The sequence below is a fragment of the Pantherophis guttatus genome, chromosome 3, assembly GCF_059756535.1.
Source record: "Pantherophis guttatus breed Tessera chromosome 3, ASM5975653v1, whole genome shotgun sequence".
Classification (NCBI taxonomy): Eukaryota; Metazoa; Chordata; class Lepidosauria; order Squamata; family Colubridae; genus Pantherophis; species Pantherophis guttatus.
In genome coordinates this window covers 41,946,378-41,966,412 of record NC_142065.1, presented here as the reverse complement: position 1 = coordinate 41,966,412, position 20,035 = coordinate 41,946,378, and the positions used below count along the sequence as shown (strand labels likewise).

Sequence of the window (20,035 nt, the reverse complement as noted above, 5' to 3'; positions counted from 1 at the left end):
TTCTATTGTGTTCATGGATAGCTGGCTGGTGATCCTACTTCAGATAATTTTTCCCTTGCTTGGTAAGCAAGGTTGTGAAGGACTTCTGCAAGATTATTTAGAGGACTCTACTAGGCATCTGTTGGATAAAGTTGGAGGAGCCAACTCAGTGCTATGCACTGAGCATGCCCAAAGAGAAGCCACATTACTACAAAATGCAGTTTCCACCCTTAGCTCCTTAAGCATTACAATAGGATACAATAATTAATAGTTTTGAAAGCTGCTATTAGATCAAGTAGTACAAGGTAATGCTATCCTTATCTTGTCCATCAGGTAACCAAAGCCATTTCTGTACCAAAGAGGAATCTAAACTCAGAATAGAAAGGATTCAAACAAGCTTTTTCCTTTAATATTTCCTGAAATCAAGGCAGTTGTCCACAGGATCCAACTTTTTAATTAGAATGACAAAAGCAGTATCATGCAATCAAATGTAAAGCTGACCTTAACATTTGACTGATATAGAACAACATAGGACATTTACAAAAAAGGACAGAATTGATGTCACATTGCTGCTTTTGAAATCCCACTTACCCAACCCCATCCCAACATGTCCTGAATCTGACTATATTATGATTAATGGTTATAAGTATGATTTATGATCTATGACCTATCACTTTGTTGTTTGTATGTACACTAAGAGCTTATGCCCTGGAGACAAATTCCTTGTGTATCCAATCATACTTGGCCAATAAAGAATTACTGTTCTGTTCTATTCCTATTCCCCATTAGCTTGGATAAATATGAATGTTGGATGTTAGCCAAAAGTTGTTCATTGGTTTTATAACAAGGATCTCACCAAATGATCACTGGTAGGCCAGAGTCTTTTGAAATCCTTATAACTCTTCAATTGGTTAACAGTATTAAGATATAGTTAATTTTTTATTATTAAATTTGTTTGCCACCCATCTTGCTGAAAGATCATTTCTGTGAGATCAATCACTTTGGAAATATAATGTGATCTTCAACTTATTGGGTGGCTCTTTACAGAGACTAAGAAAAGTGCTTCCAAGTCTGTGGAAAAAAAGAAAACATGTGCTTGTTTCTATGCCCACCAAAGATCTTTCAACATCTTTTGATTCCTTCTAAGGGCAAAAGTAATGCTTGTGTTATGCCTATGTTTAATTCATTCGCAGGGGTAAAAAAAAACACACTTAAGCATTTCCAGTTAACAGTCTCCTGATGGTCTTTAAAACTTAGCTGTTTGCTTTCGGTAGCTGAAACATATTTTGTGTAATTAGACAGCACTGGCACTTATGTTTTTTTTTCCCCTCTCATTCTATGAAAATTATACAGTGCCTTCATTGACATGTCCTAAATTATTAATAGAAGTCAACATTTAAGACAGATCTGAGGTTGCATAAATTAAACTGAACTCTATTACAACTTGTGGGGCGGGAGTTAGATTATTATACATACAGATTTCCATATTAAGGATAGGAAAAGATCACAAACCTATTTTCCTTTAATCAAACTGTTGAGTATGCTCCCCATTAGCAAAAGGTTACATTAACTCCCAAAATAATTAAAGACTGGGTATTAATCACTTTGATAGTATGGAGCAATATTATTGTTTGAAATAAACAGGGGTTCCATGGGCACAGATTCACATGCCTGGAGAAAGCTTATCTACACAGATATCCTGATCCCATCAATCGCTTGCATTTATATCTCAACCTTCCTTTCAGAGGGCTGAGTGGTATAATTGGAAGGAAAATATATCTTCACTTTATTCCACAAGAGAACCCTGCAGTGATCTAGCTTAAAATACAGTAACTGGAACAAAGTCACCACTAAATTCCACAATCAAACAGGACTCAACTCTGGAATTAAAGGCTAGTTGTGGTTATGCAGCATAGTTCTTATTGCGTATTTTTTCCCCAGAATATAAGGGTTCTAATTTGTCTTTAGTATTTACAAGATTTTAACTATCTCCTAGAAATTTACAATAAATACAAATGGTTCCTGGTGTATATTGTAACTTTTGGACACAATACTAATGAAAGAAAGTTTCACTAAATAACTGCCATTATGACTGGTTTCTCCATTTTCATATGTGGACAATATAACAGTTTGCTAAAGAATGTATGAATGTATAAGCAGTCTCATTTGGAGACAGTTTGGAGAGGAATGTCGCTTTTATTAATAAACTCTTGGGGAGGTGATCCCTGGAGAAAACTACATTTTTGCAACTATTTTCAAACACAGTAAGAAATGCAACAAGAAAATAGAAAATCAGGAAAAGGTCTGTTAGATCTTGGGGTTTCAGTGAGGCATCCAGAGTTTAAGGCATTGAAGGCAAAAAATCAAAGATGAATAATTCTTGCTCATCGGGATGTTGGAGTGATGGGAAGGCTACTAGTAACATAGCACTCCTTGGACATATGGATTGTGGTGGGTGAGACAGAAGTAACTATTTTTTTAAAAAAAAGAACAGTTAAAACCAGAAGGATAAACTGGTTGTACCAACTCCACTCGTCTACATTCAAGTCCCACAGTCTGTCTCTTCTTACAAACGTACACCTCATCTGTAACTTCATTGTCAAGTACTTATTCATTTGCCTGGTGCATAATCCAGGAATTAGTGCTCACAAGAAAAAGAGTTAAAAAAAATAAATCCAATCACACAAACAGACATACATGTAAGTGCATGTAACACACCCTCACACTTGTGACCTAATGTTCTGTTGCTATCTGACCTGGAGACAAAGTGAATACATTTGGCAAACTTGAAGCTTATCCAAATGATCGACATTGGCAAGCACTACCTTAGGAAACTTACAGTTCCATTTATGAAATACATTTTGTCAGACAAGTTGTGCTTGTGGTAGTAATGTCTATCTACTTATATGTGTTAACGTGTTCTATAGAAACCACCTTCTTCATTGTTTCCCCATCCTGGTCTGAGTCTGAAAAATATTTCTTTCCCTGTCCTTACTTCTTTCTCTCTAGTTCTCGACAGAACAGTTTTAGCAATTGAAATGATGAGTTTTGGAATTCAGACCCAGACTGCTGTGTTAAAATCAAACCCTGATTGAGTATGTTCTATTGTGGTGTGGACCTTCTTGGCATGGGGTTTGGGCTTGGCTTTCTTTCTTTCCTTCTTCTCGCACCTGTTGACTTTGTCTTGAGAGTTTGCTGTGCTCCCACGAACTGAGAAGTAAAACAACCCCTTCTGTTTGCTGCCTGTTTGGGGCCTCTTTAAGATCTCGGTCTCTTTGTTCTTTGTGGGCAGCCAGCAGGGCTTCTCTCTTAGTAATCTGTCTCTATCTGGCCGGACACTCCTTAAAAATTTCTTGAAGAGATTGGCTGTGAGGGAAAATTTCCTGTAGAATTCTTGGGACTTGCTACTTGGCACAGATGCCTCATTCTTTTCTCCTTTTCTGTCTATCTCTGGCAAATCCAGCCAATTACCAACTAGATCAGCAAAGATGTTATCACCCAGAATCAAAGGTTGTCTGTTCCTACTCTGAGACATTAATGAGCAAGTCCAGTCTTTGTTCTCATCAGAAAACCAACAATCCTTACAAACTGACTTAGTCTCAGACAAGCAGCTGGTCTCTTGAGTAAGCCAACTGCTTGTTGTGTTGTCACTAGATGACTCCAACATTCTTGGTGAATGATACTCTGTTATGCTCGCAGTTGAAGAAGGTCCACTGTCATCCTCACTATCTATGCTGCTAAGGGATGAAGCTATGTGCCCATGGTTAGTGTCTGGCAAAGAAATACGGCAACACGAGCTGGTAGAGCGTGACACAGGAGTTGAGCATAAAAAGGCTGAAGATCTGCAGTTGTCCAAATAACGTTTTCCCAGCAGGGTCTCACTCTCTTGGCTGGCATCAAGCCTTGCCCTTGGCATCTCCTTATTGTTTTGATAATAGTTATGCTGGCCAATTCCTGAAACCTGGTTTGGGTTACTTGAAATCTCCAGCTGTTCCAAAGCTGTCTGGACTTGGAGCAATTTCAGTTCTTGCAGAGCACCCATCATGCAGTTCATCTGTTCATGCAGCCCGTCTCCAACCTCCTTCATGGATAACTATAGTATAAAAGAAAAAGACAGAGAATAAAGGCAAAATTCACTAACATGTATAATTGAAGTATATGCGAATCAACTGTAATCTACTTCTGCATCTTACATTTATCATAATATTTTCCATTACATTCAACTTTTCATCCTGATTTTTAAATGTACAGTTATATAGTTCTCACATTACATGCTTCTGCTTATTATTATTTTTAGTTGATTATAATATATAAGTCATATTCTGAGAGAATTTGATTTGATTGCATTAATTGGTTGCATCAATTTTAGTCTTCTTTGTCTTTTACCATGTTTTTATTATAGAAAGGATGGTTTTAATAATGAGCACATATCACATTCTATTACTTTATTTTCTCAGAACATGATACATTTTTAATCAAACATCAAGAAACATTTGAAGAAATTATCATGTGACGTTTTATTGTTACCAACAAGATTGTTAAACTTGTCTTTAGTCTCAAAAGCCATAATCACAAATCTATCTATGACTCTCCCATTTAAAAATTCAAGAATCATCTCCACAATCCCTCACAAAAAACATGTGTGTGTGTGTGTGTAGGCGGCATACACAATAGATACACCTGCATTTTATCTGCTGTTCAGGAAAAGTACTTTTCCATCATTTCAGGACAAGAAATGTATCATCAAATTGAAAAATCAGAACACTGACTGAATGAAGAAATGTATACAAATTCATTAATTAAAACATCATAACAAGGCTGTTTTTATTTTCAGGTTGCAGTATTATTGGCAAATTGTCTTCTTATAACCCAAATAGCATGTTAAACATGCCAGCTCTTCCCAACTTCTACTGTAACTGTTCTACTTTGTTCGTTCTTTTCTGAAGGTCTTCTTCCCAAAGCAGCATCACAAAACTAACTGGGTATACTTCCTAGCAGCTGCCACTACTCACCCCATACTCTCTAGAACTGAAAGGTGGAATTATTTGATGTTCTGGGTTTTCAGCCAGGTTTACAAAGACAATGAAAAAAAAATTGACAATCTTAACCTGTATTTTGGTCAAATTGACTACAATCACTTTCTGTGCAGTGCTGTTGTAATGCAGCTATACAATTACCACCTGTATGCATGGCTTACAATTAAACCTTCATGTTACTAAGCATGCTCTATTATTTGCAATTTACATGTCCTTGGGAGACAAATGTCACTAACATTGTTCTTCAGAACCCTGTGGCTATATGACCATGCAGCTATTTCCAACCACGTCTTCTCTAGTAAGTTTCAAAATTGGATTCAGGAACAGCTGAAGTAGAAGCAAGAATCCAGTCAGATTCTGCTTACCAGAACATATACAATGTAGAGCTGCTGAGCATGCTCCCTAAATTGAGATTCCATTTCAAAATTCTCTCTTTCTGGCCAGTTTACAGCTAAATCTTAAATTCAAATCGATCAACCTTCTGCATAGTGCATAAGCCACAGCCATTTTCTTTTTATAGACAAACTATTATGTTACTCATGTGCAGAACCTGGGGGGGGGGGGGAGGGAAGAGGCATCTGTTCTCTAATCCTCAGAGAAAACTGTCACCTTACCTCTTTTCCAGGTTTGCCGTACTATCTCTCTTCCTAATCTTTTCTGCCTTGTGAGTGGAACACCCTGACTTTCTTTATCTGAAGCTTTGCAAAACCCACTTGGGAAACAGCTTGGATGCTCTCATTGGACACTTCCATTCAAATTTCCTTGCAGGCCAAGTGGTGTAATCAGGCAATGATGAGTGACAATGGGTCCTGCAGTAATGACTGTGGCTGATAGGAGAGTCAGCATATGTTGTAGAGCTGGGTTGTGCAGTTCATTGATTCAATTAACTCCCCCTTTTGGGGAAAAGGAGGAGGCAGCGTCCTAAACTAGGTCTCATGTGACAAGGAACCATTAGGAAATATGAATATTTCAGAAGCCCTTGTTCTCTGCTTCTAGTGAGAGAGGGAACTCGAAGAAACACAACACTAAAGGTCTTCCCTAGAGAATAAGATTCATCACTCAGAGCATTATGGTCTGAACAAAGATAAAATTTGTCCAGATTTGCTGGAATATTCACATGAACTATCCTAAGTGTCAGAACTATAAATTGGATTTCTCTTTTTTTAAACATCCACACAACAATCATGTGAAGTATGTTGGGCTAAGAGAGAATAATTAACCTACAGGAATCTAGTAATCTCAGCATAAACTTGTGGATTTGGGCCTCCTGAGCCCTACACCCACACTCTTATTTACTCTACCACATTGGAAAGATATTTTCATTGGAGGCCTTGCAAATAGAGGGTGGGTAGGATAGTGTTAGATTGTTATTAGGCAACAACGACATTTACAAGAAAAACTGTATGAAAGCCCACATTTTGCTTCCATTATTTTTTTCATTTCCAATTCACTGCTCCAGACAGGAACAGTTCTCCTCTTATTGTGAGAATATTGGAGAGATACCCTGAGATACTCCTTTTCAATCTGTCCATCATTGACATGACAGCAGTGGTGTTTTCAATGGTGGAACTTGTCTTTCAACTACAGAGAGTCAAGTGCATCCTATGATCCAACAGAGGGGCAAACGACTATGCCAAAAGTGTTTTATGAGTACTTGCTTATTCTTACACATTTTAGGTGCCAGCAACTGCACATACTGTAAATTAAATGTAAGGCAGTAAATCCAACTATTCTTGCAAGAAAGCTTTAAAAATCTAATAGAAATCAGAGGAGACTATAATTTAGCAAAGGATATAAGATCATGAGGAGAAAAATGTCGGTAATAAAATTAAAGATTCAATCTATTTGGCAAAATACACTGCTGTATCACAAATCCTGGGCATAGCTATCTAGTACAAGCCACAATAATGTCATTGGCTTCATGATACTTATACAAATGACAGAAATCGTGTTCCATCTGAGTCTCTCTAGACATCCAAGCTAATTACTTATTTGGTACTTAACTAAAATCATCCTATGTTGTTTTCTTAGAAGTAAATTAATTTAATACTATGTACCCTCACATAGAGCAGGCTTGCAATATTAACTATACTTTCTTGAAAGCAGGTCCCATTAAAGGGTCTTCTTTTTCAAAGTAGACTTTCTCAGTCAATACTGTTGTTGGCATAAGCTCTTTACTATCAGGAGTTGCTGAATATTTAAGTAAAAGCATTCAGAAAGCACAAGATTGTTCTAGGATAAGTCAATTTAGTGTTAACTTAATCTAGGACTACTATATTGTGTCTGCAAAAATTCACATATATCAGAGAAAACCCAATCTCTTTTGTTACCATCTAGCAGTCACTTTGATTTTTACAACTTTGATTTTTTATTAGTGAAATTTAATATGGATAAAAATGAAACAGATGCACACACACATATTTTGAAGTAGGAATTTTCATCCCACTTAATCATTTCATATAGCTTATCTTTGTATATATAATTTTATTATATAATTTCAAATTTACATCATATTAAAAAAAACACAATGCACATGATTCTGTTAGCCAAAGTTATATAAAGACTGTTACATAAGCCACACTGCAGCTGGATGCCTAATGTCACCAGATTTTGGTGTTCCAGTTACAGGAAAATTTGCTGTGAAGTCAGTTAAAACAACACAGTAAATTGCAAGCAACCTAAAAATAATAGCCAATTAAAACACGTTTGCTCCTGTATCTTAGAAGCAGTTAACCTATGGTTTATATAAACTGAAGAGAAATCAGAATGTAATGTTTCTTAATGTGTTAGTTCCATGAAGTCACAGAGGGAATTAATTTTGGCCATAAATTAATGAAATAGTACCAGGCTCTGAAACCAAAACTAACCATAGAAACAAAACCTTTGACTATAAGGCAGATATAAGGTGCATCTCCTTTAAACTTGGACTGAAAAGCTTCTAGGGTAAAAGTGCAAATCTGGACACCATAAAGAAGATGAGAAACAACCTTAGCAAGAAATTTTCAATTTGCAATAATAAAAAATTAACGGATAAAAAATCCGTTAATGCTTGTTTGGTATATACTACATCTGAAGAAATTATGCCTTATGTGAAATCATAAAAAACATTTCTGTATATGGAGACATACTGTAGTTAAAAGATCGAATATATTCTATTCCTGATTTCTCCATCTCTCTCTCTTGCTCAGAGTCAGATTCTGCAGGGCTTCCCTGGAATTCAGTGCCATCCAATCCCCTTGGGCCACACTTGTTTTCATTTCTAATTTGTCACCACATCTGTTGTGCTGTAGGAGTAGGTTCATATTTTGGTACAGAGCAGGGTAAGAGTGTGATAACAGAGCCCAGCTGAATGCGGGGCCAGAAAAGAAGCTTCTCATAATTGGAAGGAAGACAGATGTCCTTTCCCTGAATGAAAGAGGTGTTGTGAGAGGAAATTGTTGTTCAGAGAAACCCTGAGAACAGGAAAGAAAGGATTGCCACGGCAGCTCTTAACAACGAGGGGGAGGAAATAGAGCCTCCAGTGAACAATATTTGGGTTATTGGAAGAGGATGTTATCATCAGCACAAAAGGAATGTATAGAAATTACATCAATACCATTGGGGTTTATTCTTTGATAAGGGGGAGAGGGTTGGATGTTAAAGCAATGGATCCAGGTGTTTGTATTCAAGCAATTTTTCCAAGATAGGTATGCAAATATTGAAAAGTTTAAAAATATGCCTGACATTAAAATCAAATATTTTAATATAAGAATAAAATCAGAAGATTGGCCCTCTTAGACAACTATAGATGTGGCAGATGCATAGCAATACTGTAGCAGTAGCACTTACCTTTCCATAGTGCTTTCAGTACTCTCCAAGCGGTTTACCAATGTCAGCATTACTGCCCCAACAATCTGGGTCCTCATTTTACTGACCTTGAAAGTATGAAAGGCTGAGTCAACCTTGAGTTGGTCAGGAACGAACTCCTGGCAGTCTGCAGAGTTAGTCTGAAATACTGCATTCTAACCACTGTATCACAAAGGAACCTTCTGCCACAAGGAAGTTCCAGTGGTCCACTTTAACAAATTGTCTTCAAAATGGCTAGTATGCCATCATGCAAGGTGGCTTTACTCTTGCAGATGATACTGACAGTGAAAAACATGAGTCAGCATATGTCAGCCATCTTAAGATGAGATGGTTACTTTTTAACACCTTTTAATGGCAACATTAAAGGAGGAGAGTGCAAAAGTTGGCTTGAAACTCGACATTAAGAAAACTAAGATCATGGCTCTTGGCCCTCTCAATTCCTGGCAAATAGATGGGGAAGAAATGGAGGTAGAGACAGATTTTATTTTCCTGGGTTCCAAGATCACCACAGATAGGGACTGCAGCCAAGAAATTAAAATACGCTCCTGGGGAGGAAAGCTATGGCAAATCTAGACAGCATTCTAAAAAGCAGACACATCACCCTGCCAACAAAAGTACGTATATTCAAGGCTATGGTTTTCCCAAGTGCAATGTATGGCTGTGAAAGTTGGATCATAAGAAAGGCTGAATGCCAAAGAATTGGGGCCTTTGAACTATGGTGCTGGAGAAAACTCCTGTGAGTCCCTTGGACTGCAAGGCGATCAAACCAGTCAGTCCTAGAGAAGATCAACTCTGACTGCTCTTTAGAAGGCCAGATCCTGAAGATGAAACTGAAATACTTTGGCTGTCTAATGAGAAGGAAGAACTCACTGGAGAAGAGCCTAATGCTGGGAATGATTGAGGGCAAAAGAAGAACGGGACAGCAGAGAATGAGGTGACTGGATGGAGTCACTGAAGCAGTCGGTGTGAGCTTAAATGGTCTCTGGGGGATGGTAGAGGACAGGAAGGCCTGAAAGAACGTTGTCCATTGAGTCGCGATGGGTCAGACACGACTTTGCAACTAACAACAACGGCAACATTGCTTCTCCTATCCCTTGTCAGCAAACAGGGGATTACATGATTGAATCGAATCTCATGATAACTGAAAACCAGGCTCTTGGACAGAGCTGGAAACCAGGCTCTTGGAAATCTTTGATTAGAAAAGATTTCTAATCAAATGGGGATTGTGATTGAGCCATGTAATTCCTCCCCACTACTTTTTTCTACCCCTGTCCTAATGAGAAAATGAATTTAAGTTGGGATTCCTAATATTTCCCGTGTACAGAAATGAACTAGTATAAACTTTGGAATTCTTCAGAGAAAGGGAATATACTGTAGGCAGTTCTTGATTTACAACTATTTATTTAGTGACTGTTGAGGACTACTTATAGTTAAGTGGCCTTTTTTTACTTTAGCTGTTGTCCATCCAAGTAGCTCTAAGGTCTGCAAACCAGATCGTTTGGCAGTGCTGCAGACAATAAAATTCTCCCTAAAGGAATATTATCTCGTTGAATAAATAGGAGAGGACATACATTCCATGTCTATTCTATTCTATTCTATTCTATTCTATTCTATTCTATTCTATTCTATTCTATTCTATTCTATTCTATTCTATTTCTAATTCTAATTCTAATTCTAATTTTATTCCATTCCATTCCATTCCATTCCATTCCATTCCATTCCATTCCATTCCAGGAATAGGAACTGGAAAAATAACGAAAGGGTATTTTTTTTAGTCCTAGATTGCTCCTTTCTTAAAGGTATTTCACCTAAATAACTGATTTACTTTAATAATCAGATATTTTCTGGATATTGCTTAAATAAAAATCTTTTGTTCTGGTTACCTAATTATTGCCACAGAAAACACCATCCTATTATTTTAATTCAGAAGATTCTGAAAACAAGATTGAAACCAGAAATTTTTCTTTTAGGACTATTGGATAAACAATTTGGAAAAAAAACTTTGTTACTATATGTGTTGACTGGGTAAGAATTCTCTATGCGCAAAATTGGAAAGATACACCAATTTTCACAATGAAGGAATGGTTGAAAAAGTGATGGAGTTGGCACAAATGGCAAAACTAATTGTTTTAATTGAAGAATTTTTGTTTCTACTTGGAAATTGCTTCTGGACTTTACGCTCAAAACAGAAAGAAATTAAACTTTGGTGTTGGTTTTGAGGATTAGATGAATTTGTTGTTTTTAAAATGGCTAGTAGTTACTAAATATGTAAAATAAAAGCTTGAGGTTGTAGCTGTACTTAGTATTCTATTCAGGGGTGAAATGTTACTGGTTGAAATGCTACCATGGCGGTTTGCCCGAACCAGTAGTGAAAATGCTACTGATTTGTCCAAACCGGTAGTAAAAAAATGCTTTAAAAAGTAAAAAAAAAAGTTCTGAGGATCGTGTGACACAGCTGATCATCTGAACTTTTTAAAAACTTTTTTAAAGCATTTTTTTTATTACTGTTCAGGCGAATAGGTAGTAAAAAAATGCTAAAAAAAGAGTAAAAAAATGGTTCTGACAATCAGCTGTGACAATCAGCTGTGCCGCGCGATCCTCAGAACTTTTTTTTTTTTTTTACTATTTAAAGCATTTTTTTACTACCTATTACCCGAACCAGTATTTTTGTGTAAAGTGTGATAGTTTGTTTTTAAGCCTTCTGTGACTCTGTGAGGTTCCTGCTTGTTACAGAGGCCATTTTGTGTGAAGTCCAGCTGCTTTTGCATTGTGAGTCAGTTGTGTAGCTTTTATGTAAAGTGTGAGTTTGTTTTTGAGCCTTCTGTGACTCTGTGAGGTTTCTTGCTTGTTAAAGGGGCCATTTTGTGTGAAGTCCAGCTGCTTTTGCATCGTGTGTCAGTTTTTTTTTTTTTTAATTTGATTTATATGCCGCCCTTCTCCGAAGACTCAGGGCGGCTTACAATGTGCTCAGCAATAGCCTTCATCCTTTTGTATATTTATACAAAGTCAGCTTATTGCCCCCACAAACTGGGTCCTCATTTCACCTACCTTAGAAAGGATGGAAGGCTGAGTCAACCTTGAGCCTTGGCGAGATTCAAACCCTGCAGTAATTGCAGGCAGCTGGTCTTAATAACCAGCTTAATAACAGGGTGCCTTAAACCTCTGTACTACCAAGGCTCTTTCTGTAGCTTTTGTGTTATTTTTGTGTAAAGTGTGATAGTTGGTTTTCCCGGTCACATGACCATCAAGCCACACTCACCCAGTCACATGACCATCAAGCCACGCCCACCAAGCCACGCCCACAGAACTGGTAGGGAAAACTTTTGAATTTAACAACTGATTCTATTGCATTAAAAAGTTGGAAGTCATTGCTTTCTTTTTTTCTTTCTCTATTATTTTGTATCCATTTTTTATTCTTGTCCTTCTCTTATCCCCTCATTATTTTTGTCTCTATTTGTATTTTATTTTAAACAGAAAAAAACCAAAAATCATCCTATTAGGGATAACTCATGCTGCATGAAAGAGAAGAGAGGAGGAATACTTTTAAGATGAAATTTAAACTTTCAAGTACTTAGTATTACTTTTAGTCAACTATTTGACTTGTTAAAATCTGAGTGAATGTTACTTCTTAACAAAATGTTTCAACTTGACAGTGACAGTGTTGGGTAGTGCTAATGACTGGCATGGAAGAAGCCACAGATTCTTAAAAATCCCCTTCATGAACATTCTAAGACGTAACTAAAATGTTTTCTGATACAATTGACTCACTTCACAGTTCTACAGTTCCCCATATCTAGACTGGTCAGGGACTGGCATGATTTACAGAGTATTTTTTTTTTAAAGTCCAATGAAGCTCTCTTGCATGCATTGCTTTTGAATAAATAAAAAACTAGTTTCAAATGGTTTTCAACTTAAATATATTTTGGGTAATTCTCGGTTGGTTTGTACAGACCAAAGGAATTTACCCAAATCTGATTTCCCTGCAGGGTAATCTACCAAAACATTTACCTTTTAGTCATGTGTAAAAGGTATTCTAAAGTTGGCGCCACATGGATAAACTATAAACCACATTTCCATGTCCTAAGGAAGAATGGTGAAGACTGTGTCAGCATTCCTTATCCGGACCTTATCTAACTAAATATGCATGCAAAATTTCTATCACTTTTCTACTACTTCTAGTATAAGGGTTCTTAGAATAGGCTGCCAAACTAATTATCTATAATTTAGTTTCCATTTTAGTTTTCTATGTGCCCCCCTCTCCCCAACTGTATTGAATTTCCGTTAGGAAATTGGGGATAACTTTATTTAGAGTGGAACTGGGAGATCTGTATCCTTGTCCAGTGTCTTGGTTTGCTTACTTTTTATATCCTCAGTTTGCTGAATATCCAAGCTGCAACTTCTTTCTGTCATTTTTGTGCTGGCTTTTAGCATAAAGATCTAACTAACTGTTTGAAGTAAGCATGATTTCACCATATTTTTCATTATCTCTACTCCCCTCTACTTCTCCCCCACTTACCTGATGCTTATCATCAGTTGTACCTCATACAAAGGTGAAGCCATTGAGTGTCTGTGCTTGCTTATGAGTTTTTACCATAATGGAACTTATAGTTTCCTACTTCAAAATGCAGGAGAGCATATAATAGTTTTTGTCATTTATGGCCAGAATGGTGCCTGCCTGTGTTCCACAAAGCAAATATTTGGCATGAGGAAAGATGTAATATGGCAGCATCCAACTTGGATACATATACCGCTGCATTCTGGATCATAAAGTTTCCAGACAGTCCTCAAAAGCAGCCCCATGCAGATCAAATTATAGTAATTTAGTTGAGGAATGACAAGGACATGAATGACCATCTACAACCTGTTTCAGGTAAAGCCGTCACTTGCACACCAGATAGAATAGTTGTATAATCAACAAAAGCAGCTGAAAGATCTAGGAAAACAGGCTGGTGACACCGCTCCCACCCAAATCTATTAAAGATCATTCACGAGATTGACAAATACAATTTCTCTCCCATGCCCAGGTCTGACCTATTGCCAAAGAATCTATATAATCAGTACAGATAATCCTTGACTTGCAACCATAATTGAGCCCAACATTTCTGTTGCTAAGCAAGACAGTTGTTAAGTGAGTTTTGCTGATTTTATGACCTTTCTTGCCACAATTGTTAAGTTTATCACAAGTGTTAAACACAGTTGTTAAGTGAATTTGGCTTTCCCATTGACTTTGCTTGTCAGAAGGTCGCAAAAAGTGATCACATACCCCTGGGACACTGCAACTGTTGTAAGTACTTGCTAGTTGCCAAGTGTCCACATTTTGATGACGTGACCGTGGGAATGCTGCAATAGTCATGTGAAAAAGGTCACAAATCACCCTTTTTCAGTCAGACTAACTGTATCTTCGAGATCCTTCCACAACTGCAGCCCTGCCTGCACCCACAAAGGGAAGGTTAGAGATAGGCTGACAACTGCCCAGTTTTGTTAAATCTTGCCGTGGCTTTTTAAGGTGGCCAAGTCAATGCTCTTTAAGATCTCTTGCATTTCCTTTTCTCTTAAAGAGGGATTGATTACAACCTGGATTTAACCCCCATTCGCCTCCCTGCTTGAATTAGTCATGTGAGCAGGTCTAATCCACAGCTAAGATTGCAGAGGATTCTGTCTACTTGGGATCTGCAGGCTCAAGAGCCAAGAAGAAACTCGGTAAATTGTCAAATCTGTCAATACATTTTGCCCATCCAGCTTCTATCTCAGAGCCAATGCAAGCAATTTCACTCATAAAAAGTGCACCCAGATGATCATGCTTTACACTGACCTCTCCTTCTGGCCCATCTCTCTCCAAAAGACTCTGGAATACTTCAAGCACAAAACTGCTTAGCATTCTATAGATGTAGTAAGAGTAATAATAGATTTGCTGCCTTTATCATCATTAAGTAGGCTCAGAAGGACTTCTTACTTGTGTTTGATTAATTTCTTGTTTATTACCAGTATTACTGCAGGAACACTATCTCTTCACCTGCTTCATTTCACAAAGCTCCTCAAAATACTAAGGAGTGCCCTGAAGTGAATATAATATCTAAAGTATGGCCAACCATTGAATTGGGCAGTGATGATATAGTCATCATGGTGAATATGAACTCCCAAGCCATCTCCAATCCCAAGAAGAGAAAATTAAAATAATCAAATATTAAGAGTCTGAGTGATCTCACAACCATCTCTGCAATTAAATCAAGCAGTTTGATGAAGAATGTTGTCAGACAACTGTACAAAAACAGCACATACACACATCAATTCATATAACACAATTCAGCTATCTCTATAAATCTGTATCCCCCAATTGATTCGTTGCTGTCTCATTAGATAATTTTCAAGTAAGTTACCAAGTACGCCTCAATACTGTCCTCTAAAAGTATTGGATTCCAGCTCCCAAAATTCCCAACCTTCATGGAATCATGGGCATTGAAATCTAATACCTCTGGAAGGCATTAAGTTGGAGAAGGCTTTTTGCAGAGATGTTCATGATCCATTTCCGGGACTAAAAAGATCCTGCCATAAAGTTATATAAATCGTTGAGTGTTATAGCCACAAACCTGACAATGCTTATATTAATTGTTCATTTTGAAAAATATTGTGATTATACTAGTAGTCTTTTGGGGAAGGGGGCATCCAAACTACAGTTGATTCTAACTGACTAAAGCCAGTGCAGGAGACCTATTGGGATTATAGTAAAGCCCCCTCTTCATATCTTTAATTGTGGCCTTATGACCACAATTGAGCCCAAAATTTCTGTTGTTAAGTGAGACATTTGTTGAGCGACTTTTGCCCTATTTTGTGACAATTCTTGCCGCAGTTGTTAAGTGAATCACTGCAGTTAATAAGTTAGTAACCCAGTTGTTAAGTGACTCTGGCTTCCCTATTGACTTTGCTGGTTAAAAGGTTGCTAAAGGGAATCACATGACCATGGGACACAGCAATAGTCATAAATATGAACCAGTTGCCAAGCATCTGAATTTTGATCGCATAATTTTGGGGATGCTGCAAAGATCATAAAGTCGTAAGTCACATTTTTCAGTGTGGTTGTTACTTTGAACGGTCACTAAACAAACTGTTGTAAATTGAGGACTACCTATATAACAATAATCCCATACATTTTGTATCAACTTATTATTTGTCATCACTCCCCCCCCCCCCCCGACAATGTAGAGTGTAATGGAACTAGGAGGGACACAATTCTCTGGTAGAACATTGGAAAGGCAAGCAAAAGGCTCCAATTTGATGTTTATTAGAAGCCCTGAATAACCATTTGCAGTCACCTTTTACAACCTTCAATAATCCAACAGTGAAGGCTTCCAAATTCCCCAAATCTTTTGGAGGGTTTAAGGGACAAAAGAGATGGCTGACCTCCACAAAACTCCTTTCTGGGAATGCTTTTCCTGTTTGCGTGTTTTAATGGGCAAGGCTTTCACCTCTTAATCCTTCTGAAAGACCCTGAAAGATTGGCCTCATAATTCAGCATGACCCGTAAAGTCCACAGAGACTGCTAATGAAAGCAGCAATAGTAGTTGTAGTAATAGGAGCAGCCACCGCTGCTATTCCTGGCTGATTAAAAGGCTCAGAAAATAAGTGATAGAAAAGAGCTCCACCTGTCACCTTCAAATTGTCCTGCTTGTCAGAGAAGACAATATTGACTGAAAATAAGGAATCTTTCTACAGTCTTCAAGCTATCACAAATGTCACTTGGGCATCCTCACTGAAAACTGGTTCAAAACGTACAAGTCACTACAAGCCTGTTCCTTAAGGGTGAGTGAACCACTCCTCCGCATGTTCCACCTTCCAAAGATACTTCCACTTGTTCCATTTTGTTAGTTTTAGCAACAGGGATGGGCTTTAGCTTTGTGAACGTGCCAAGGATTACAATCCAAAATGCAAGGCAAAAATATAACTCATATGATTAATCCCTAGATATTAAAAATTACAATTCAACGGCAACTTTAAAGGCCTTCAGGGGCACAGCCAAGACTTTGGAGGAACACAGGTTGTGCACTTCTGTTTTATGGTACAGCACAGGATTTTCAAGCCAATAATCTTCTTGTGTATGACATTTCCACAGGAGAGGACTTTTATTTCCTTTTAAATAGATGTGGGATTTTGCTATACTATATCTTGGACACCTGTTGTATTCAATTGAGGGGCATTCTCAAGTACTTTGAATAGAGTACCCTACCACTGAGATCAGAGACACTGTCTACATAGGGAAATCTTTACAAACCTGTAAATATAAAAATCTTAAAATATTTCAATTGTTTTGTTTCATATTTTCGGAGGTTGGTGGAGGAGGAGGAGATAAGCACAAAAGCATTTAATGTAATAACAAGCAGTTCTTCTGAACTTTCTTCCAAAAGGCGTATTTATTCCAGTATTTTTGAAGAGTGAATGTCTGTATTTCATGAAGTTCCATGGAAAGGGAAGGATAATTTCTATTCTCTGGGTTCTCCCTTTTCTCTCATTCTGTAGTTTCCATTTTGGCTGTGCAACTGACTATATTTCAGCTTCAAATTCTGCCAACTGAGGCTGGGATAATAAAGGAGACAGCAAGATGATGCACAGGACACCCTAGAGTTGTGCTTAGCTACTTGCCAGAATGGTGAATTTAACAAATAAATCTTCTTGGAAGTAAAGAAGATGCTGGTGCTTCATGATGTAACAATGTACAGTTACTTAGAATGTAAATAGGTGACAAGGTGGCAAAATAGGACAATTTTTCCCTGTCACAGAAAATGTACTCAAATGCAAGCATTTCCCTGAAGTTCCCAACCAACTATTAATCTAGTGTCACCCATGTTCTGGCATATGATGAGTGGCTTCACATCCTTCCTTTTAAACAGAGAATTTAAAGCCAGCATCTTGAAAGAACAATTACAGGGGAAAGGAACATTCATATTAACCTTCTCCTGCCTGCCTCTCACCGTCCTGTTCGCCCACATAGGGCTGCTCTCCTCAGGGTTCCGATGGCGAGCCAATGTCGTCTGGCGGCGCCCAGAGGTAGGGCGTTCTCTGTGGGTGCTCCCACCCTCTGGAATGAGTTGCCTACTGAGCTCCGGATGGCTCCTGATCTCCGCTCCTTCCGTCGGGACCTGAAGACTTGGCTGTTCAAGCAAATAGGCTGACTCTGATTCTGGCTTTTATTATTTATTAGTTAATTTGGTTTAAAATGGGATTTTGTTGTACATGTTTTTAACTTGTGTTCGCCGCCCTGAGTCCTTCTGGAGAAGGGCGGCATATAAATACATGAAATAAATAAATAAATAAATATTATGCAAGTGATACTGAAGGGACAAGGAATTAACTCTCAAGCAATACTGGTTAGCAAAGTTTGAAGCATCACACTTTTGTTAGGCACATACAATTGCTAAAGAGAATGCAGCCACTTGAATATGAACAAAGAAGCTTTCATAAGCAGGAGGGCCAATCAAGGTATATTTATATAAGGGCTGGCTAACTTATGGTTCACCACAAAATGGGAGAAATTAATATACCTGCAGATGTTGCCTTTATGCCATTCATCTGCATGAACAATGTCATCTTTACAACACTCTAGGATGTTGAATGTGCCATAAATAAGTCACTGAATTGTACTAGCTTGTTTTCAAGGAAAAGTGTCTGACATCATAGGATATGTCTTGGCCCAGTCACAATGTACTCTGTTAGATGCATGTTTCAATAGAATAGTTTTCAGTCATCCCATGTGTGACTCAGCAGCATGAAGATAAGTTCAGTAGCCATGACTATGGCAAACTGTATTTAAGAAAAGTAGTTTGCTGGCTTACTGATGCATTGCTACTTCAGGTACTATACTTCGCCATGCAGTCACATAAATGAAAATTCTTGGGAGCAACTGCAATGGGGTATTAACTAGTTAAGATGAGTGATGTAACAGACTTTGTCTTGTGTCATGATTAAAAATGAAATGACGGAGATGACATAAACCACTGAAAAAAAGGGGATGTTTATTATTTATTCCAGAAAGAGATGCTAAGCCAGAGATATGGAAGATAGATATTTAATTCACCAATTTATGTAAGATTTAAAAGTTCTACAAACCATTCATTTGCAATGCAGACATGTGCTCATGATGAACGCTTACAAGGAGTATGGAACTATCTATATACTACTAAAACATTCATGAGTTTGTATGAAACAGATAAAACAGTTATCATAGGGTAACAATTTTTGAATCAATGTACCTCAAATGGACTAACTTATAAAATGTGTCCAAAATCTGGGATCCATGGCTCCTACGGGATTGAAATTTGGCTATGTAGTGGCTACTTCAGCGCTACTTTGCTGCTGTGCTCAGCCAGTCATGTGACCATCATTTCCAATGTTCGTGCCAGCTTCTTAGAAGGAAAGTTAGTGGGAAAGCCAGCAGGAAGTTGGAAGTCACTCCCTTTCTCACTGTTTTTTTCCTGCTTGCGGTCATTCTGTTTCTCTGTTAAGATAAGGAAATATCTTTGAAACAATGGCCCAAAGAGTCACAGGTTGTGTATTATTATGATGAACATAATTATAATTTTCACAGGTGGGCAAACTATTAAGCGGATTGTGTCCCTATGGTGGGTTGTAATCATACTTCCATAGGGAGGTATATAGCAATAGCAATAGCACTTAAACTTATATACCACTTCACAGTGCTTTACAACCCACTCTAAGCGTTTATAGAGTCAACATATTGCCCCCAACAATCTAGGTCCTCATTTTACTAACCTCAGAAGGATGGAAGGCTGAGTCAAACTTGAGCTGGTGAGAATTGGACTGCCAAACTGCAGCCAGCAGTCAGCAGAAGTAGCTTGCAGTACTGCATTCTAACCCTGCACCACCACGGCTCATATAATATAATATACCTTCTACAGACTTCCCTTACAAAATGAAACTTGTGGAAGTACAGCCACAGAATGAATCCACATCATTTTCATTTTTTCTTAAAATACGTATTTCAAGGAAGAGTAATGAATCTAGTATCCTAGTAAGCAGTAGTTCAAAGTGGGGACTTTTCCTGAAAAGAAATACTTTCAAAACTAAAACTATTTAACTGCTCCAGACCACTTTTACGTTATTTTGTTGAGTGGGTACTCAACGAAGCCCAGGTTCCACCAGAGTTGAAACAATAGCCCGTATTA

At 37.8% G+C, this 20,035-nt stretch overlaps 1 protein-coding gene across 3 annotated transcripts in view; it reads right to left on the bottom strand.

The window, feature by feature from the left end:
• Nucleotides 1–361: 361 nt before the first annotated feature.
• Nucleotides 362–20,035, bottom strand: part of INKA2 (inka box actin regulator 2) — a 31,123-nt gene continuing 11,449 nt past the window's right edge. Inside the window, exons 2-3 of one of the 3 annotated variants that reach the window (XM_087889381.1) lie at nucleotides 8,844–8,929; nucleotides 2,156–4,072 (exon numbers count right to left, since the gene is read on the bottom strand). In XM_087889381.1, the coding sequence (XP_087745507.1) occupies nucleotides 3,035–4,066 (1,032 nt within the window). In that variant the 5' untranslated portion in view covers nucleotides 4,067–4,072; nucleotides 8,844–8,929 and the 3' untranslated portion in view covers nucleotides 2,156–3,034. Of the gene's footprint in view, nucleotides 4,073–5,728; nucleotides 6,711–8,843; nucleotides 8,930–20,035 lie in introns of those variants that run through there. The other 2 variants (XM_087889380.1, XM_034414305.2) reach the window with 2 other exon arrangements.